The following is a 20,447-nucleotide window of genomic DNA, read 5'->3' on the forward strand; positions in this document are numbered from 1 at the left end:
CGGCAATTGGGCACGGGGTGTAAGGCTGTTTGGTTTGTGGGGGAGGGGAGGAGAATGTGTTGAATTTGCAATAGATTGGTGTTGGATGGTGGGTGGAGAGTTAGGAGCGATTACTTTCTGGATATATATATTATTTTCCACAATAAAAAACGTTACGGTTTTGTTAAGCAAGTTGCTTCCACGATTAGATATCACCTCTGTACTTTGCGCCTGCCCCACCAAATGTGCCATGGAATCCAAAGCTCATAGGGCCATGCATGTCTGCTCTGCCCAAAACGCTCAAATCCTTTGCCTTGAGGACAAGTAGGTAGCTCTTCTCCTTGTACCCATCAAGCACTACACTCAGCAGAATACCGTCATCTTCCTCAGTGCCTTCTGGGTCAGCAATGAAAATTGGCTCACCAGGCGTGTGACCGTCCTGCTCCCAGAAGATGGACTTGAGCGTGTGGTTGTCGAATTTGACGATACCGTCAAAAAATGTTGATCGGAGACGGTCTGCACAGCCATAGGTGTAGCGGTGGGGGCGAAGGAGGTAGGCTGGGTTGATGGTGCCGAGTTCCATGGAGTTGAACTTTTCCGCTTTGAACACAAGTTCAGCTGGCAGAGGCGTTGTAGGAGGCAAGCCAACGTCGACGCTTGGGAGTCGGAATCGTGTCTGCATAGGGAGACAAGACATGCGCTTCTCGCCATTGAATTCTGGTGTGTCGATGGAAGAAATGATGTTGTCATAGTAGAAGCGCTTTACAACATCGAGGTTCTCGAACATGCTCAGTTCCACAATGACGTCGGTCTTGCTCTTGTCAGAGGCAGACGGTTCTTCCCAGGCATTGATGCTGTGGAAGCAAAAGAAAGGGTCGCTCTCAAAAGTTGCAACCAGGCCTTTGTCTGATTTGCGATCGACGACGTACCAGCGGGCTTTTGAGTTGGGATCAAAAGGGGCAATGGCGTCGACAATGTTCTTGTGCCACAGAAGCCCAATGCCGTTCCATGTGATGTGGGAGTTCCAGACGCAGACAATAACATAGCTCTCAGACAGGAAGATAGAGTGAATGTATGCTGGCGTGCCGGGGAAGGTCGCAAGGATTTCTGTTTCTCCTGTAGCGGCCGATACGCGGAAGACACGATAAGTACAGCCAAGAGCACCAAACTCAAGATTGAAGTTGTACATATCGCCTGTGTTTGGATCGGACTTTGCATGCGCGGCGGAGAATGGTCCTCTGAGGTCTGGGTGAAGGGCCGATTGGCGAGCATACCCCTTTGGCTCCAAGGTCTCCGGGTCAATCAACTTGAGAGCGCTGGAATCTGTCTTCGCGCACAGCGTCTTTATGCCACTGGTATGATTGCTGGTCTCGAGTGGCTTACCACGGGCAACCTTTTCGCTTCCAGGCATGTTGATGGATAGAGTTACTCCGACGTTCTTCTCGTTCTTCATCTTAGGTACGAATATGCTCATGACCTTTTGGAAGAAGCTCTCACACGGGTCTCGCTTCGCACCGAAAGTCGCAGTCTCAAGTTTGCCCGTGGTGCGAACCATGTTGATGTACTCATCTACTGTACGCCTGGATCGATAGGTGACTTTGGCAGTATTGCTGCCATCCGGGAAGTCGATCTGGAAGCGATGGACGCAGGAGAAGCCGTCGAACCAATGTCTTGCTGCCCAGATTTTGCCGTCGTCTGTTTTCGCCTTGAATCCCAGAGGTCCTGTTCGGTAAAGAACACCTGCAGCATATCGTGGGATATTACCGTGAACGGTGAGTTCGACGGGTTCGTGCTCTTGATAGTCTGTGTCGAAACCGGCCGTATTGGGCCAGACATCAGTTGTTGGGACAACCATATTGGGCTATGTGTAGAAAGGAGGTCGAGGACGACTTGATTGATAGAAAGGGATTTAGGGGGCTAGGTAGATTAGAGTTGAGAGGAAGATGAAAGGTTGTACTTGAAATGAAAATGGCTCAAGACGTTCACTCTAGATAGTCTGAGGGTAAATGTAGTGATGAAAGATGGTTCGATATCTGCATGTCTTCTGTTCATCTGGGGATTGCTCTTATATATAACGAGCCTTGTCAGGTGAGATGTGCCATACTCTTGTGAAAGCGGGTTCTCCATTGCCCCTCAACGGAGACGCCGGGATACCATGACATCTAGCGTGCGTATGGCGTAGTATGGACCGTAATGCGCTCTCTCAACGCCAAGTGCATACATCTCAGTCGCATTCGTCAGCGCTTGTTTCACAGATTGTGAGCATGGCTTGCTTCTCAGAGAGCATGATTGGTGAGGCTTGCGGGTGATATTCCGACATTGTGGCAATTCCCCACACCCAAGAGATGTCTAGCATATCACAAAGGTATCAAAAATGTCGGTAATTGGTGACATGAATCACCTCTCAACCAAAACTGCATGTAATGTTAACCCTTTCGACCGTAAAAGTGTGATTCTTGGCGTTGCACTACGGGTCGGGCGGCTGAGTTGTGGCTGGTGGCCCGCATGTTTGGGAGGAAGAAGGAGGAACAAACCTCCGATGCTGTTAGTTTCGGCCGCAAATCCACATAACGGTCGGCCAGTGTTACCAAAATACCATTTTTTCCGAACCCCTAAACTGCATTTGGCCAATGCGGGGCGCAGGCCTGGTATATCTTTTGCTCAGTTGTGTAAAATGTGCCACAGACGAAACAGAAGTTACGGCCGTAAGGAAGAAAGTCAGCCCGATGCTACCAGTGCACAAAATGTAGGCATTTAACACTAGATTTCACCCGTTTTTGCTGGCATAATAAACTTGAAAGAAAGTTTACCCAACACCAGAATTGAAAAAGCAGCAAAAAGCTCGCAGACTATGCTTGATTGATACGGCTGACCTGCGCAATCATCAAGGTTGTGCGCTAATCCAAATGCGGAACTAGCGGACCAAAGTCCCGCCGTTACGAGCGGGTGGCCGCTGTTGCATCATCAATTCCCAACTCAATTCACACAAATGAACACCCACCAATTCGTTCACATGTGCCCTCACCAAATTACAACGCAGTAAACAAGCACGCAGTAAACTGAATTTTAACCACCTTTCTCCATGGGACCTTGAGCCAAGTCGATCCATCCGGAACGACGTTGTCGCTTCAACACAAATTTACACCCCCCCAAACCTTGTCCCTGGAAATAGATCAAGGAGACAGTGAACAGCCACGAAAATGGGAGCCATACTATCCCTTCCTTTCACCCTGCTCAACTTGCTCCTCCCATTCACCCGCGCCGGCACACCACTATCGCAAGACCTATTACACACAGCCATACTCTGCGGAACCCTCTATTTTGCCCCGCAAATCGGTGAATGGTACAATGCCCGCCAACAAGGCGCTCACCACACGCCTTTGGACCAGACCGACACGCACGACCCGCCAAATCAAGCCGACAACGACCCCACAAATAGCGACACACAAGCCGCTGCCGCCGACGCACCCCTAGACGAGCGCCTCGTTCTCCAAGACGACGACGAAGCCGACAGCCCCCCGGGTGCCGCACGACCACGCGCACCCACGCCGCCACCAGCGCCGCGCCACCAAGCCCACGTCGAAGACGACGAGCACCACGACGTCCGCGACCCCTTCGCCCCCGGCCCCGCCAACCCACCACCTCCTCCCCAGCCCGCCCGCGCACCACCCACGCACCGCACCGTCGGGACGAAAAAAGCAAAGTCCCTCGCCCGCAAAGACCAGCAGCGCGCCTACAACGAGTGGCTCCGCCAGGAAGCCGAGATCAGACGCAGACAGGAAGACGAGGGCCGCGAGGAGCGCGAGGCGGCGCTCGCGCTCGAACGCGAACGTAGGGCTGCGGCGGAGGAGGTGATTCGGGCCAAGGAGCGCGAGGAGCGCGAAGCGCTGAAGCGAGAGCGAGAACGCGAGGCCGAGGAAGAGGCGGAGCGGAGGGATCGCGTCGTGAGTCATGTCAAGAGTAGAATCGAAGACGTCGGATGTGTCGATTTGGTCGAGGCCGCGTGGAACGAAGGCAAAGACAGAGTCTGGGTCGAGAGATTGCTCAGGGCTTCGGGCTTACTGGGCCACTTGCACACGGATGGGAGTCGGCTCCTGCTCACGGGCAGGCACTGGCTTGTCAAGATTGATCAGCACATCATGGATAGAGCCTACGCTGAGGCACACCGCTTCGCTCAGGAACACGGCGGTAAAGTGCGCTTTGAGGATCTTGCAAGTATCCTCGAAAACGTTGTACTGCAGGGCGTAGAGAGGCGTGAAAGCAATTGGTCATGACGAAAAAAGCCAAGTGCCCCTTGGTTTTTTTCTTCTCTTCATCGGAACAATGGCGTTTTAGGGGCTCAAAATATATGTAAAAAAAAAAAAGGGATGGACAATACCCAATAGACGGATTCATGATACAATATTTCTAACCATTGTTGACCATGTCAAAGACCAGTGGTGCACAAACTGTATTCTTACACACCATGCAAACCAGTACCTCGTTCTTTCCGCTAAAGGAAAAAGACATTCCCCTCTGGGGGACCTTACATCACCCTGCACGCAACAAGTCCAATTGCTTTGAATTTGGTATCGTATTGTCCATTTTTTGTCATGCAACCATGAAAGAGGAGGTCTTATTCACCTAGAGAAGCCATGTCATGCATAAGATCCCCCAATCCCGTCCGATCAAAATCCGACCAGAACAGCCATTCGAAAGAACTCCATCCAGAGACACCATGCACACACATACACAGAATGCACGCCCTTATCGGTTGGACTTGGCGACACGCTCGAGCTCATCCTTCTTCTTGATGGCGTACGAGTTGCTGCTTCCCTTGGCAGCATTGATCAGCTCCTCAGCAAGGCACTCGGCAATGCTCTTGATGTTGCGGAAAGACGCCTCACGGGCACCAATGGTAAGGAGGGAGATACCCTGGTTGACACGGCGGAGAGGAGACACATCGACGGCCTGGCGACGGACGGTACCGGCGGAACCAATACGGGTGGAGTCTTCACGGGGACCGCAGTTGACAATGGCGTCGACGGCGACCTGGATGGGGTTCTGGTCGGTCATGATGTGGATCTGCAATTGTCAGCCATCTTGCACCAAATCTTCTCTTCCTTGACCAATATTGCGTTTCTGCTTTTTTTTTTTTGAAAGCGGGTAGACGTACGATCTCGAAAGCGTGGGCAACGATGCGCACAGCCATGAGCTTCTTTCCGTTGTTACGGCCGTTCATCATGAGCGAGTTGGTGAGGCGCTCAATGATGGGGCACTGGGCCTTCCTGAATCGCTTGACGGCATATCGGCCGGCCGAGTGTGAGATGTAGACGGGGGAGCGGATCTGGATGTAGTCGCTGCGGCTTCAGTTAGCCGAAGGTCTCGCAGCGCAATACAAAAAGAATCCAATGCCATCACAATATTCCTTCATGTATGTGTGCGGCGCAAGATCGTGGTAGGGGAAACGTACGTCAATGAGATGTCGCGGACTTCGACCTCCTCGTAGGACCACTGTGAGGTGTTAGATTCGCTCCGCGTTATGGTTTTCATCTTGTGCCTGCCTTGTTGAACAGCTTCACGCTGCCCTGCTCCTCGGCGACATCCTTGGGAAGGATGTTGATGCCGGTGGGGTTCTCGACCTCGATTTCTCCGTTGTCAGACATGGTTGCGTTTGTCGGTGTGTGAGGGAGAAAGAGGGTTGGGCGTCTTAGTCGTTGTCGCTGAAGTTCGAGCAAGTGTCTACAAGGGAATTTCGCTAGTGTGTGTTCGCCAATGGTGCGCTAGTCGGGCCTTGGCGCTAGACCGACCGCCTTTGCATTCTGCCACACCGCGCTAGCGAGAAAACAGTAGGGTACTAGGTTTATGGGAACGAATTACCAACACTACATACATTATCTACAGACTTGTTCTCATGTCGACGGCACTGCTTGGAGTTGCCTGGCCCTACCACCAACAAATACCACACCATCTACTTCTCGGCTGAGAACTTGCAGCCATAAGTCTCACACCAATGTCTAAAACAGTACACAAAAACGCAGTGTTACAAAAGTAGACCAGCAAATACCAAAAATTACAATAAACTATACTATGTATTCATCATCCGTAAAGCATAACTGTGGTATATAACGCAGTTTTTGCCTACCCAAAACAGACCAAGGAGATGTAGAACAAAACGCCAAATCAGCCAAATGATGAAGCAGTGGCAGCCCAAACTCCATGCAATGCCGCTAAGCGCAAAGTAAAGCCGCGAACGGGGAAATCAAGTGGTATCACGACTCTCGCTGCGCCCTGGGCAGCACACCAGGCACCGTCGTCTCAAAGCGCTCATGATCTGAACAATCATCTTTGCGCCCTTGACACGCTCCGCATCCTTGACACACTCCGTACCCTTGGGATAGGAGCACTGATGTCTCTCCGGTCCTTCACTCCCTCGAACATCTGTTTCATTGGCGTCCCTTGGCCAGCAGCCATGCTCTTAGCACGGCCGCGTCGTTCGCGGATGGCGGCAAGAGCAGCCTCTCGGTCAATGCCCAACTTGTTCAACGACAACTCGCTCAAGGCAGGTGTCTGAGCATCTGCTGCAGCATGGGCAACAGTCGAGGGTGTCATAGGGCCTCGACCTGCCTTGAATGCTGGGGTCGCAGGTGAGAAGTGCAGTGGGATAGTGGTCGTGGTAGTAATGGTGCGGGTAAGGTAGGGTGTAACAGGACCAGTAGGCTCGGGTTCTTGAGTTGATGGGGACTCATTGTCGTCGTCACTGTCCTCAACGGCATCCTCATGAATGTTGATATCTGCTGACCTGCCCTTGCGGCTCTCTCGCGCAAAAGCTACGCGAGATGCTGGACGAGACTCTGGAAGAGAGACCTCGGCAGGAACCGGTACGCTTCTCGTCTCAAGGTCCATTGGCGGTGCTTCACTCATCTCCACTACAGGTGATGGCTCGGGCAGGACGGCTGCTGACTGTGCTTTGACTGGAGAAGGCACAGAGCGGAAAGTACCTGTTACTGGTGAGAAAGCAACAACAGTGTCTGGCTCTTGAGCAGGCTGTTCAGCCACAGGCGTGATAGGACGCTCAGCTTCAACAGGCTCTTGCTTCATGACTACATCTTCCATGACATCGTCTTCGTGGTTGCTAGCTGGAGGTGTGAATGTTGACTTGATGCGCTGCATTTCGGCTTGGAGAGAGTCATCGTGAACGAATTGCTTGCCCCTGGTCTCAGCAATTCGGCATGAGCAGCACTGGAACTGGCACTCCATCTTCATGTAGTCAATCTGCTCCTCAGCACGCTCGCGGGCGCGCTTCTCTGCAGCTAGCTCTTGCTGGATGAACCTCAGCTCGACTGCACCCTTCTTCGGTGAGACGTTTTCCTTGTCGTCATCCTGGCGAGAGTTGCTGTGTTGCTTGCGCGGGGATCGGACTGGCGAGGCGAATTCGTCGCGTTCGTCATCCTCGGCGGAGGGTAGCGGTATCTGGCCCTCGGCAGCGATACGCAAGACCTCTTCCTCTTTGAGACTGGTCTTGAGAGCATCGCGTTCTGCCTCAACCAGGCTCAACTTTTCCTTGAGTGCCTGCAACTCTTCGCTGAGGCGAGTGTTGGTGCTTTCAACTTCGACCTGTAAGCTGTAGACGTCGTTCTTATATTTGGTAGCTTCCTCAGTCTTGAACTTGACATCTGATTCGGCCCGCTGCAGATTGCGCTGAAGGGTTTGAATCTTTGACTGGAGCTGTGGGATCATAGATGAATGCCGGAGTTTATCGTTGTTCGCCTCGATCCACTGCTTTTTGTAGCTTTTGTATTTGCCTTCGAAGACTCGGCTCTGGTTCTCGGCTTCAATCTGTACATTGTGAGCTTAAGGTAGTCAGCCAAACGCGTAAGCCAAACTCACCATCTTGTGCTGCATGCCCTTCCATCGCTCTTCGTTTTGCTTGAACACAGTCTCCCATTGGTTAATGGCAGCTTTGTTTGCCTTGCGTTCCTTCTCGTAGCGTTCCTTGGTGATTGCAACCTCGAGCGAGCCACTAGCATGCTCAAGTTCACTCCTCAGCTCTTCAATGCGAATGTCACGCCGGCTGATAGCCATTTCGTGTTCCTTCTCCTTTTTCGCATGCTCCTTTTCGATCTTAGCCAGCTTCTCTGCATTTCTCATCCTTTCCTTCTCAAGCAATTCCTTGAAGCGTCTGGACGCTTCTCTTGGGTCCTTAACTTCGAGGTTCTCAAACATGCCGGTGAGGGCTGTCACGGAGACGTCCGAGTCGGTTCGACGGTGGGTATGTCGTAGCGGTGAGTGGGTGCGGAGTGGCGGTGTTGATGGGGACATGACGGGAGATGCACTTGCAGAGTCGCCATAGAGTGATTTCATGGCACCGCCGCGGTCGGGGCTGGCGGGGAAGACGGGCATTCCAGGGGAGAAGGCCATTTTGTTTGGTGAGACAGGGAGAGGCGGATCCAGCTGGACCGGGGATTCTTTGAGACGCGCCAACTTGACGGTATTGGAGGGTTATGTATGTTTGAAGAGGGAATTGTTTTTTTCCGAAAAGAAATTCGAGGCAAAGTTTGGTGCCCTAGGGAAGATGTGCTGCGCGATAATGTGATGTGTGGTGGTGCGAGCGTAGACGACCGAGTGTAAATAGCACTAGTTGGCCGTCATCCAACGCTACTTCCCTGTACCGTAGCAACCCGCACGGACCACATCATCTGGCAAACCCCGCGTCATTTGTTCCCTGCATCTGGACTGGGAATCCCGAACACACATATCTCTTGGGTACCTGGTGCAGTGTAGACCCTTTTCCCCCCTTTGATTGAAGATAGGGTACGAAGGCATGATGAAGATCAGATATCCAATTATTCGACCAAACAGCTGCAAAGCGTGTTCAAAAATGCCTGCATGGACCTGTTTGCTATGAGAGTTCCTACGATCAGTGTATGACACTCCAAGTAACACAAATTCCATCTGTCGTACATTGCACCATTTCGGATTCGATGGTCTGGTTTTTGTACGTCCTCGTCGGAATGTGCGAGAATACTTTGTCTGCCGTTCTCCACTCCGCTGACCAGGACAAACGGAATTAATTCATCCAAGCCTTGCATAAAGATTAATCAGACCTAGAAGACATCCTTATGCAGATCCATGTCAAGATACTACTAGTATAATCCTATTTTCGGCACCCTCTTGTCAGCTGCATATTCTTAGATCGACAAAGTCTTTTTCCATGTGCTAAACCCGAGAGCGAAATTGCAAAGAGTTGTGGACACTGATAAGGGTATTATTGATAATGTTTTACAAACAGCGCCAATTCTTACAAATATCAATCTAGTCTACAAAGGACTGGCAGACGCAAACATGATAGAGCAGATGGAACCATGAAACAAACCGAAAACTCGGGACAACGCTCGCTTGATAATGACCATGAACAAAGCAACGCTTATGAAAATTTCTTGTCGGAGGCCCTCAGGAAACCAAACGCCCCATGAAGAAAAAGATTTTTCGACCCTTTTTTAATTGCAGAGAAAGAAAATACAACATCTCAATATGGTGACGGCCGTACTCGAGTCATAATCGTGACGATGATCAAAGTCGATGGGAAAATTAACCGGATAAAAATTGAGTACGAATTGGAAGTTCAGACTTCCCAGGGCTGACGTGGACGATGAATGGCTCCGTAGCTTCTTGGCTCGTCCTCTTCCATTAAACTTTCCATGACAGAGCCGGCATCGGTGTTTGTAAATGTCATTGCATCGTCTTGATCCAGCTTCTTGCGCATACGGTACACCTGGACTGTAACGTACACGACCAGCGCCATACCGACCACGAACGCCGAGGCTGCAAAGAAGATGTTGACAGGGGTCGGGTCACCCTCGAAGAGGCTCTTAGTCAATGCATCGATAGCTGTCTGCGAAAGGTTGACGAGTCCGGATACACAGATAATGGTGCCATATACCCTGCCAAACGTAGCAAAGCCAAACACCTTGGTAGCGTAGTCTGACATGGCTGAGTAATAGAGCGGGCGTAGAAAGACGAATAGGACGACATTGACGTAACCAGCCCATAGGGTAGGTATTGAACCAATGATGCCAATGGCAGTAGTCATGACGACAATGAGAAAGAGGACACCGGCGGTGCTAACGTTGTCAAGCAGAATGCCGAGGAAGGGAGTAGCAAGGACTCCGGCAAGTGGGAGTGCAACATCGAAGAAGTTGTTAACCTTCTCAGCCAATTCGACGGAACCGAGCATGTACGTGTACTGCTCGCGGATAGTTGCGATGAAGTAGTTCATGCGCACCATCTGGATAATAGTCAGAAGGACGAGCAAAATGAACCAGGGCGTAAGCATTTGATCCTTGGCCGACTTGTTGTGCAGTGCTCCCCAGACACCAGAGGTCTCTAGATTCTGCTCTCGTTTTTCTTCTCGGAGTTTGCGCGCAGCTTCGTTGCCAACAAGGTCGTCAAGCTTGCTCAGTCGTTCCTTGCGGCGTTCGCTGCGGGCTTTTCTGCGCCTCCACATCTCCTCATCTGACAATTCGTCGTCCGAGGAGTGTACATCGCGCATCACGTTTGCAGCTTTCTGAATCTTCATCTCAAGCTGTGCCTCAGTTTTGTAGTTCTCGGTCGGCAAGAAAGTAAGTTGGGCAATGGCGATTGCGAGTGGGACAACCAGATATACCAAGAAGAATGTCTCTGGCTTGAAGGTCCTGTCACTGGCATCGTACATGATTCTGTAAAAGAGAAAGACTGCTGCTGAAGCATCAAATGCGCCAGTGACGAGCGCAACGATGGAGCCACTGTACTTGGGAAATGCATTGGCAATCTGGAAGGATGGCAAGAAGACAAAGGTGCCCCCCAAGGCAAGGAAGAAATTGCCAATGGTATAGCCTTCAAAGCGCTCGATCTTGGAAGCAAAACTCATTAGAATGCTGCCTGCAGCAAGACACCATGAACCGGTAAGAAAGCAGAGCTTGGGGCCGTAGCGGTCGAGCAGTGTGCCGACTGGCAGGGCCGATACGTTTGCAGTGGTAGACGCCAACGAAAAGAAGAAGTTCAATCGGAGATCCTGCTCGAAGCAGACTTCGACATCATGATCAATTTCTTCGGGGGTGCAGAGATTGCGGAAAACACCCTCCCTGATGAGAATTGGCTTGAGTGCCGCGAAGCCAAAGACGATGCCACTTGCGAACCAGCAGGCGAGGACCGTTGCAATGACCTGTGCTACAGGCAAAGTTAGTCGGTCGGGATGAATGTGCCTTTATTATTACCCAAAGTAGCAAAACTTACCGACACGCTTGGTCGTCGACACCTTGTAAGGCGTCAGACCTCCCGGCTCCTCGCCTGCGGAAGGCTCGTCGGGATTGGGAATTACATCGTAACTGATGACCCTCCGGATTGCCTTTCCCTGGGGATTGAGGAAGCCGGCATGCGACATGGCGCTCTCAAGCGAAAGACGACGGTCAGCTGCATCTTGACGGCTATGCTGGCGGTCAATCGGCGGCAGAAACAAGTCTACGAGCGCCTCGTCGCGGTCAGTGCCCTCCTGGTGGCCAACATGCTGAACCAAGGACATGAGAAGCGTGAAGGAAGACGCTTGTTAGCAGTGGTTCTGGATGGAGTGGAGGGAAAAGAGGCACAGAGTGCAGAGGGAGAGGGCAGTGAAAGATTTACTTGTCTCGGGTCGTCGGCAGGGGAGACAGAGGATGGAAGAGCGGGCAGGCGCCGAGTTAAATTGAAGCTCGGCAGACTGACACGCGACCCAAGATCTAGACAGAGCGATAGCGGGGATCACATGGCACATGCGGCTTCATGTCCGGCGGCAGGACGGGGCCGTTGGCCTCGCATGTTGGCCGTGTCGCGGGCGCGCGTGCGAGCATGTGCGTGTGCGTGTGCATCATGGTACAGAGGGAGGGAGCATTCTGCCGGCATGGGCCGTCGATCATGCTTCGCGGGATGTCGCATACTCGCTTGCCAGAAAGGCCGCGAAACGTCCAAAACGGCTATTGTTGTGCGGCGGGTGATTGGCTGTGCTGCGCGGCAGCCCTGTCGGCCGCCCCACGCACTTTCGCGCATCTTCCACCAGCTAACAGCCTGCGAGCCGCGGCGACAGGGCAGAGGGCGACGACAGCGCATCACGCCATGTCTTCTTTTTCCAGTGATATAATGCCCATCGCTACTCACAACAGTACACGCCTGACTTGGACAAGTGAAGAGGGTGGGCGGCCTTGCGTCATCGGCCGCCAGCGCCGTGATTCAACTACCCCATCCGTACACCCTCCATCGCAACCATTACGCACACGATCCCTGGCCATACACATCCGCATCCCAGTTGGTGGGGAACTGGTCGCGTCCCTCAGCATCACTTCGCACCCACACCGCGACGCTGGTGCCAGGACACCTGAACACTCCGTAGCCTTCGCTGTCAATCTCTACCTCGCCCTGCTCCCATCCAAGCACGTCGCTCCACTTCTCCCCGGCGTGCATCTCGCCCACAGCCATTCTGATCTGCCCTGGCCCCGCATTGCTCATCACACATGCAAGACCCGCCACCTTGTCCCATGTCCCACGACGCACGAACCCAATGCAATTGGCCTCGTCCAAGTAGTCTTCCTGCGCTCCGTATGCAAACAGCTTACGCGCCAGGATAAGGTCTGCAAGCTTGCCACCGCACGACGCCGGCGTTTCGTGCGGCTCCGACAGGCCATACAGATCGCCATAGAACGGGCATGGGTATCCTTCCTGTCGGAGCAGAATCAGTGCATATGCAAGCGGCTTAAAGAAGCCCTCAATCTTGGTCTCCATGACCTGTCCAGGCTGCGTGTCGTGGTTAGTGACAACCGTCACAGCATCCATCGGCCGCAGCCGGACCAGCGAGTCGTCAAACACTGTCCTCAGATCGGCCGATTCGCACGTCGACAACGAGCCAAACTTGTTAAGCAAGGGCGAGTCGTACAGGCAAATTTCGTGCTGCATGCCGTCGAGCCATTCACTCATTTCCTTGACATCGCCCGACCAGAACTCGCCCACGATGAACATGTCGTCTCCGCACTGCTCGCGGAGGTTCTTGATCCATTCGTTGCTAAATCTTGAGCTGAAGTGCTGCACAGCATCGAGGCGGAATCCCTTGAGTCCCACTTCTTTGGTTATCCAGACACCCCAATTCTTGACATCCGCTTGAACTTCAGGGTGCGAGTAGTCAATGTCGGCGAACATCATGTAATCAGCGTTGCCGGATTCCGTGTCCACGCTTTGCGACCAGCCCTTGTTTTCACCCAGGATCTTGTAGATGGCCTTCTTCTCGTTGGCCTGGTTGTAGTCGGTTCCAGAAAAGTGCTCCCAGTGGTACTTCATCTTGGAATACTGCTCGCCGCGCCCTGGGAAGTCGAATCCTAGCCACCCCTCGATTTCGTAGGCATCGGATATCTCCTTTGTGCGGTCGTTTTCATCCACTTCCACAACCCGGCACTTCTCTGTCCTATCTGCACCCGCCTTGTGATTCAACACGGCATCCCAGTAAAGGCCAACGTTGTGTTCCTTGGCAACCTTGCTGAGCTCCAATAGCTCTTCCTTTGTTCCCCATTTCGTGCCTTTGGCGCCTTTCTGATCAAATTCGCCCAGGTCGTATAGGTCATAGATGTCATAGCCCACACCCTTTGGATTCGCGGCTTTACAACCCGGAGGTAGCCAAATGTTAGTGATACCGATCGCTTTGAGCTTTGGGAGCTGTTCAGCAAGACGCTTCCAGTGTTTGTGATCATCCGGGACATTCCACTCGAAGCCCTGGAACAGCGTGCTATTCTCAGGCGTTGGCTTCTGTTCTGTTCAGTGGTGAGCATCGCAGTAGTCCAATCGGAAGAGAAACAATCACTGGACTTGACCTACCTTCTGAACCCATCGTCAGGGATGCGCTGGTCAGTTTAGACTTGAGGTGTGCTGTTTTGTACGATTTCCCGATGATTGGTAGGCAGCGTACTGGTTCAGCTGGACCAAGGAGATCAATGTTCAAGCGAAGTTTTCAAGCCCACCGGAAAATTCGACAGAGCCATACTTGTCGCTCATGTTCTTTACTTTTATACCCACTACGGCTCATAGCGGGTGAATACCCTGTATAGGTCCATGGCTGAGCAGGTTTGTATGTTGACTCCTTCGGCTGTGCTGGCTATCAAGAATGAGACCCGCGCGTTGTGAATGGTCTAGATGTGAGTGGAGACCGTGCTTGTCAACATTCAGCACCAGTGACGTCAGCCTGCACGAAACTGCCATGCCGCGGACTGCCATGAATCGTACAACTCAGCTGTCGGTGTGGAAGTGGTGTAGACAAGTAGGTGTAGAAGCAAAAAAGAACATGGTGCCCTGGACGTGTCTGCCAGCTCGATGCAAGTCTTGTGGATGAAGACTTTGGGGCAAGATCGTCGCTGCTTGGACATCCGGAGGGAGGGAAGCCGCCAAAAAGGTTGGCTATGCTGGAACAGGCTAGCGTCTTGCAACTGCATGCGTCCCGGTCACTGTTACTGCTTTCATCTCGTCTCATCATTGGTACACAATGTGCGACTCGACATTGTGAGGCATGTAGCAAATTCTTGTGTAGGACGTGGGAAAAATACGTCTCACTGTGCTCTTGGTTGTACTGTTCGTTTGGTGCAGTGGTAAGGCACGAAATCAGAACCACGGCTGCCTAAAGCCACCTGACTGACAGTAAACATGGAAAGGACACCCGGTGATAAGGCGCATGAGGGCGAGTTCACTGCAAACCCCAATTCTTGCAGAATCCCTGAAACTCCCTCCTCTGTACAATCACAGCCAACAGAATTGACACCGACATCAATATCTCAGCCGGGCGCGGTCCAACAAAATCACACAAAGCGCAAGGCTCAACACGTCTCTACTACATCACAGAAGCGCTCCAGAATGGGGCCTTCGGCGATTTCGAACATGGGAAAGGACTCCGCTGAGGCCAGGAGCCAGCTCATTGTTCGCTTCTACGATCCAGACATCAAGGCCAACGATGCGAAAAATCGCACGCTAGAGGAGATCCTATCATGGCCGGATTCTCAGCTTGAGTCCTCACACAACTACATTCAGATGCTATTTCCATTGCCAGAGGGTTCCATGTTTAACTGGGATGCACCTGTCATTGATCTTGCGGTTATGCAAGCATTCCGGTCGCGAAGTGAGCTTCGCCATCAGCTGCGTCGGAGTTTTGAGCGCATGCTCAAGTTTTATGGCTTCAGGGTATCAACGACTCTAGAGAACAATTCGGACAAAGACGCTATCTCTGAAGCTACCCAGACTGGCGTGAATACGGACTCTCCCATTAATGCAGATACCTCTGCTTCCGGGGTCAAGGCAATCCCAAAAGAGCCCGCTTTCCCTCCTGGAGCTCACAAAAACATGTCAGTCTCCAATACGCTGCCGTACCACATTGTCCGCGCCTCCAACTGGCGTAAACAATTCCAGAACTGGGCCGGCTTGTTTGACCACAATCACCTCCGCCTCACGCGCATCCTCCGCTGTCTTCGTGTGCTGGGTCTGCAGCAAGAATGCGAGGCCTTTTTCAAGGCTCTGGAACATGCATTCCATGACCCCGAGACCAGGATAAGTGAAAAGTCCATGGGCTTCTGGCGGTTGGCTGTTACCCGCCCGCTGCAGTGGGCGCCCGATGGCCAGAAGTGCAAGTGGCTGGAGGCCTGGCAGCAGGAGCAGGAGAGTAAAAAGTGAGCAGATATACCGACTTTCATGAAGGAAACTCTGTCACTGTGGACCGAAATGCAAATCAGGTCATCTGAAGACGGGTAGACTACAGTGTTGACGCGATGCCGTCTAGCGTCGTGTAAGCTAGTGCTAGTTAAACCTCATGGCAAGACTTATCATGGGTGTTCGGTTAGAGATAGTAATTAGAGTAAATCAATCATTCTTCACTACATCCTCTGTCGCAAGCCATTGGTGATGTATGTAAGCCACACGGCTTTGTAAGCCCAGCACCTCATTAAACCGCCACGTGGCGGCGTAGCGAACAACAGTTCTTTGGGAGGTCCCGACACTCACACATCCTATGTGATCACTTCAAGCCACTTTTCACGCCACAAGTGTGGGATCTAACCTTTGTCTTTTGAGAGACGCTCCCGCGGATATTTAGACGCTAGAATTATATTGTGCACAATCTGCACCTACAGCTCCACTCAATACTCAATGTAGATAGCTTCCAAAGCAGTCGCAAGCACTGACCTTGAAACTCTGTCATCATCTTGGACCTTCGACCCGGAGCAGCCGCGCCGTATGAAGTAAATTCTAAAGAGCGCCTCAAGAGTCCTTTTCGAGTGGCGGAAGAAGTCTCCGTCATTTCATGGTCATCTGGTCTCCAAACTCTGTCTCTGTGGCTGGGGGAAGTATAAGACCTAGCTTACAGAAGAGTAGCTCAGCCACAGCCAACCCCACTTGCTCGTACATCTCACGTATGCATGGTGACCATTCCAAAATCACCTACCAGTAAAGGTCTACGATAGTAAAAAAAATACTTCGTTTTGATTTCCATGGCAAACCTACTACAGCCACAACGGAAAAGAATCCGAGCATTTTCATGATTATCACGGAACATTTTGCTGCTGTTTCTGCAGTTTTCCGATACTAATTATAATTTCGGGTGGGATTGCAACTAAAAGTCACGACGTAGATCGACAGTGCTAAAATCCGGCTACTACCAACAGTTGTGAACCACGACTACAGCACCATCTCGGGCCGCTCGGACCGCAGCGTGACCCTAATTCTGCATGCTCTCAGCCTCTTCCCCACCCGAATATATCCCCCAAGAGCATGGGTATGCACGACCGCGTCAGAAGACTCGACATGACCATACACAGTCATCGCGGAAGCGTGTGATCACACCGCCACACCAGGATGAGCACGCAACCATGATTTGCCATAGAGAACCCATGTGTAGGGCGTGCTTATGGCGTCAGCCTGAGATGTTGGGTGGAGAGCACGGAGAATGCCCGAGCAAGTAACGTCACGGCCAAGACAGAGGCTTGATTACGAGGATTCCCACGCTTCCTCCTAAGAACAGTTCTCCGCTCTTGGCAACTAATGTGACACCCATGAATTACCCAAATGGATTTTTTTCAAGTAAAAGACGGCTATACGCTTTCTTGATGTGCTTATACAGCTAGCCAAGCACATCCTGCTCGCTGGTCACGGCCGTCTTCCTCCCTTGGCATCTCTATCGAGATTAGATGACCGACATTACAGCCGATGGACCGTCCCGGCTCCGAATTTTGGGAAATTTACGTTCTTGCTGAGAGAATTTCACCACTAAACCTGTTGCATGCAGGCGGGTCGGTGAACAGGTCCGGAGCTTGCCGCTGGGCCTGATATCCACAGTCTGGGCACGCCAGAAGCTCAGACCATGAGTCAGAATGTGTATTGTCAAAGATTCCTGGAAGAGAAAAATGGACCGAGACACAAGTGTCTCGTCCACTGACTCGTCTGACAATTGCTCAGATGTCAAGTGTGTTGAAGCAATCCAAGCCCAGACCACGAAGGCTTAGTTCAAAGCACTGACTACCAACTGGAGTAAGATGTATTGATTCGTCGTCATATCGCGGAGATAATGTCATGTCTCCCTTTTTGCCCATCACTCACTTCCGGAAATATGGAGTTAAGGATGCTGTAGAAGCTACATACGTTGACATACAGCGAGGTGCTAAACCTCTATCACTGCCTTCCAGAGGATTGATGCATACCAAGAAAGACCAAGGCATCCTTTGGATTTCAAAGACTGCACTGAGGCATGGCGAGCCATTTACGAATGATCGTCAATAACCAACGCTTATTGATGCCCACGATACGCGTCGTTATGGAGTGCCTACACACACATCCAATGGTCTAGTGACCTCCCTCGCCCACATTCAACTGAACCAGGGAAAGCACAACGAACCCGATGATATGTCCCCCCCATATTATGCTGATTATTACAACGAGAAATCTACCAAATCTGGAGACTTGTCTAGGTATCCGTGGATGAGAAGTGCCACTTGGTGTGGATTCTGTAATCAGCTGTGGCTTGACAAGGCATACGCCTTCCTTGTGACGACACTGAGGAAGAAGAATACTAGCACTCAAGGAGCGCATCTGAAAGGTGAGAGAAGAGCATAAAAGGGGGACCTACTCCAGCTTCAGATATCCCACCACACTCTTCACCTCTCTATCAATCACTACAACAATCTCTCATCCCAACATCAACACAAAATGCTCACCCTTCCCATCCTCTCCCTCCTCGTGGCAGCCGCGACCGCTTCTCCAGTGGGAGAAGCCCGCCTCCCAGTCACCAAGCGCCTCATCAACCCCAACACCGTCAACGCCCTCACGGCCGAACAACTTACCACGCAGCGCAACGCGCTCCTCCTGGCCCAATCCGAAACCGCCCGCGAAGCCATTCTCTTCCCCAATGCCCCCAACGCCGCAAACGACACCTTCCAGTTCATCAACAACACTGTGACCCCCCCAACCGGCGGCTCCATCTTCCTCTCCACGGTAAACAACTTCCCCGCCCTCGCCTCCACCGGCCTCGCCGCCGCCGTCGGTTTCGTCAATCCCTGCGGCCTCAACACCCCGCACTGGCACCCTCGCTCCAACGAATTCCTCACCGTCGTCCAAGGCAAGCTCCTCGGCGCCATCCTCCTCGAAAACGACTCAGGCTTCGGCCACGTCGTCGGCGGCGCACCCCCCGTCATCGGCCCATACACGCAAATCGAAACCACCCTCTCCAACTACACCGGCATGCTCTTCCCCAAAGGCCTCGTCCACTGGCAATTCAACCCAGAATGCGAACCCGCCGTCTTCGTCGCCGGCTTCGACAACGCCGACCCGGGCCGCGTCGAGGCCGCCCGGGGCTTCTTTTCCGCAACCCCAGATGAGGTCCTCGACGCCAGTGCCGGTTACTCGGAGTTCTTGACCCCCCAGCAGATTGCGGCGCTCAGGCCCACGCTTACCAGCGACTTTACAGAGATTGTAGAGAGCTGTGCTAAGAGGTGTGGGATTCCGTACAAGGCGGAGCCTGCTGGGCCAGAGGCTAGTCACGAGGTGCATCCTGAGGGTACGCAGTCGGCGTATCCCGCGGCTTCTAGTGCGTACTAGGACTGAGGTCATGGAGTGAGTACTTTATGAACTGGTGGTGGTGGTGGTGCCCACAGCGACAGCGGTAGTCTAGATTTTGGTTGCAGGCGAAGAATGGATATAGATTAGGGGATTTCGTTTGTCAGATATAGACTGTTCTTTTTTTGGATTTTTGTACCTAGAACTCTGCTAGCGATAGCGATAGATAACTCACACTCGTTTTTATCGATGGCTTAGCCACTTGCAAAGATTGTTTGCGAAGCAGTTTCTCGAAATCAATGTGACAGTGTAAGAGTTTCCGGCAAAGGTGGTGACGGCGAGATAGTTGACTACTCTTATGGCTTAGGAAGATATTGGGGGTTCTTTGCATCATGTGTCGCCAGTAGCAGAATGTGAGGCTGACGAATAATAGGGCTGGCTTTCACTATCAGTGTTTTAGCACTGCACCGTTTTTACATCGATCGTAGACGTCTAGCAATCATACATTGCCTCCACAACTGTTCTTTTGCTACACATATCCTATGCAGGAGCCGGTTAGTACAAACAAAAAACTTGCACACAAAGACAACATAAACCCATATAATCCCTCAAGAACTTCGGAGAGTACTTCTTTCGCATTCAATACACACACCACACCGCTCTAGCGGCAATGCGATCTGATTCTTCGTCCACATCTCCTCTTTTCCCTCCCACAATACATCTCCAGCACTTAAAACTCAGAGATGGTATCACCCCGTCGCTTACCACGCATCTCCCACCTTCCCTATCCAATTCGTCAGCTTCTTTTTCTTCCTATTCCCACATTCCATGTTATGCATGCATCTTCAAACTCACCTCAGCCCAGTATCCCGCAGCGCCCAGCAAACCAGGTACCAGAGCAACGTATGCGAATGTGATCCAGGCTGTTCGTCGTGTCCAGCGGAAGTATTTGTGGCGGTTCGTGGTCATGGCTAGTTTTGCTACGTTAGTAAACTGCGATGGGCCCCGTGGCCATTGACGGCGGTTAAGCTGGTATCATGTTTCCGAGACTTTGTTCAAGGTGGCTAAGAGTGCGTGGCCGGATTGGAAGGGGTCCGAAGGGGGGGGGGGGGGCTAAAACGTACTGGCCCATTTGATGATGGCGGGATCCGCGTGGATCACTGGTTGTGGTTGTCAGTCCATTGCGTCTCGTATACGCGAGTTTTGGGGTAGGTACGTACTGCCATGGTTGTGGCCGGCCATCCGGCGGAGTGTAGGCTGCATGGTTGTGAAATTTGCGCGGTGTAGAGAGGGGCGCGATGAGTGAGGTTGTGGTTTGGAGAGGTGCGCTTGCGATGAGGTCGGCGGGTGCGGCGAGGGCCGTGATGTCTTGGCGTTTTTGGATTGCACCAGCGAGAGGATTGATGTGCCGTTGT

At 52.2% G+C, this 20,447-nt stretch overlaps 9 protein-coding genes across 9 annotated transcripts; 3 read left to right on the forward strand and 6 right to left on the reverse strand.

The window, feature by feature from the left end:
* Window positions 1-28: 28 nt before the first annotated feature.
* Window positions 29-2,002, reverse strand: PSV08DRAFT_214654 (carotenoid oxygenase). Its single transcript, XM_014220022.2, has one exon. It carries the CDS (start codon window positions 1,832-1,834, stop codon window positions 185-187), a length of 1,650 nt encoding a protein of 549 aa, XP_014075497.1. The 5' UTR covers window positions 1,835-2,002; the 3' UTR covers window positions 29-184.
* Window positions 2,003-2,957: 955 nt separating this feature from the next.
* Window positions 2,958-4,358, forward strand: PSV08DRAFT_376896 (uncharacterized protein). Its single transcript, XM_014220023.2, has one exon. It carries the CDS (start codon window positions 3,180-3,182, stop codon window positions 4,251-4,253), a length of 1,074 nt encoding a protein of 357 aa, XP_014075498.1. The 5' UTR covers window positions 2,958-3,179; the 3' UTR covers window positions 4,254-4,358.
* Window positions 4,359-4,546: 188 nt separating this feature from the next.
* Window positions 4,547-5,677, reverse strand: PSV08DRAFT_406877 (40S ribosomal protein uS7). The gene is made up of 4 exons (XM_014220024.2): window positions 5,523-5,677; window positions 5,432-5,472; window positions 5,135-5,318; window positions 4,547-5,043 (listed from the first exon to the last, which is right to left on the reverse strand). Exons 1-4 carry the CDS (start codon window positions 5,622-5,624, stop codon window positions 4,726-4,728), a joined length of 645 nt encoding a protein of 214 aa, XP_014075499.1. The 5' UTR covers window positions 5,625-5,677; the 3' UTR covers window positions 4,547-4,725.
* Window positions 5,678-6,233: 556 nt separating this feature from the next.
* Window positions 6,234-8,483, reverse strand: PSV08DRAFT_214660 (uncharacterized protein). The gene is made up of 2 exons (XM_014220025.1): window positions 7,849-8,483; window positions 6,234-7,797 (listed from the first exon to the last, which is right to left on the reverse strand). The coding sequence occupies exons 1-2, from the start codon at window positions 8,377-8,379 to the stop codon at window positions 6,301-6,303; spliced, it is 2,028 nt and encodes a 675-aa protein (XP_014075500.1). The 5' UTR covers window positions 8,380-8,483; the 3' UTR covers window positions 6,234-6,300.
* Window positions 8,484-9,209: 726 nt separating this feature from the next.
* PSV08DRAFT_214663 (major facilitator superfamily domain-containing protein) lies at window positions 9,210-11,626 on the reverse strand. Its single transcript, XM_014220026.2, has 2 exons — window positions 11,233-11,626; window positions 9,210-11,166 (listed from the first exon to the last, which is right to left on the reverse strand). Exons 1-2 carry the CDS (start codon window positions 11,516-11,518, stop codon window positions 9,584-9,586), a joined length of 1,869 nt encoding a protein of 622 aa, XP_014075501.1. The 5' UTR covers window positions 11,519-11,626; the 3' UTR covers window positions 9,210-9,583.
* A 539-nt stretch (window positions 11,627-12,165) lies between these two features.
* Window positions 12,166-13,973, reverse strand: PSV08DRAFT_4484 (glycoside hydrolase). Its single transcript, XM_014220027.2, has 2 exons — window positions 13,828-13,973; window positions 12,166-13,763 (listed from the first exon to the last, which is right to left on the reverse strand). Exons 1-2 carry the CDS (start codon window positions 13,838-13,840, stop codon window positions 12,235-12,237), a joined length of 1,542 nt encoding a protein of 513 aa, XP_014075502.1. The 5' UTR covers window positions 13,841-13,973; the 3' UTR covers window positions 12,166-12,234.
* Window positions 13,974-14,474: 501 nt separating this feature from the next.
* PSV08DRAFT_398413 (opioid growth factor receptor conserved region-domain-containing protein) lies at window positions 14,475-15,663 on the forward strand (the record flags this gene model as incomplete). Its single annotated transcript, XM_014220029.1, has 2 exons — window positions 14,475-14,591; window positions 14,655-15,663. Exon 2 carries the CDS (start codon window positions 14,854-14,856, stop codon window positions 15,661-15,663), a length of 810 nt encoding a protein of 269 aa, XP_014075504.1. The 5' UTR covers window positions 14,475-14,591; window positions 14,655-14,853.
* Window positions 15,664-18,186: 2,523 nt separating this feature from the next.
* On the forward strand, window positions 18,187-19,074 carry PSV08DRAFT_346714 (RmlC-like cupin domain-containing protein; the record flags this gene model as incomplete). The annotated part of the gene is made up of 1 exon (XM_014220030.1): window positions 18,187-19,074. One exon carries the CDS (start codon window positions 18,187-18,189, stop codon window positions 19,072-19,074), a length of 888 nt encoding a protein of 295 aa, XP_014075505.1.
* A 574-nt stretch (window positions 19,075-19,648) lies between these two features.
* Window positions 19,649-20,359, reverse strand: PSV08DRAFT_358465 (uncharacterized protein). The gene is made up of 4 exons (XM_014220031.2): window positions 20,253-20,359; window positions 20,157-20,192; window positions 19,888-20,003; window positions 19,649-19,816 (listed from the first exon to the last, which is right to left on the reverse strand). The coding sequence occupies exons 1-4, from the start codon at window positions 20,293-20,295 to the stop codon at window positions 19,763-19,765; spliced, it is 249 nt and encodes an 82-aa protein (XP_014075506.1). The 5' UTR covers window positions 20,296-20,359; the 3' UTR covers window positions 19,649-19,762.
* Window positions 20,360-20,447: the final 88 nt, after the last annotated feature.

The sequence above is a fragment of the Bipolaris maydis genome (assembly GCF_028858645.1).
Source record: "Bipolaris maydis strain C4 unplaced genomic scaffold PSV08scaffold_1, whole genome shotgun sequence".
Lineage (NCBI taxonomy): Eukaryota > Fungi > Ascomycota > Dothideomycetes > Pleosporales > Pleosporaceae > Bipolaris > Bipolaris maydis.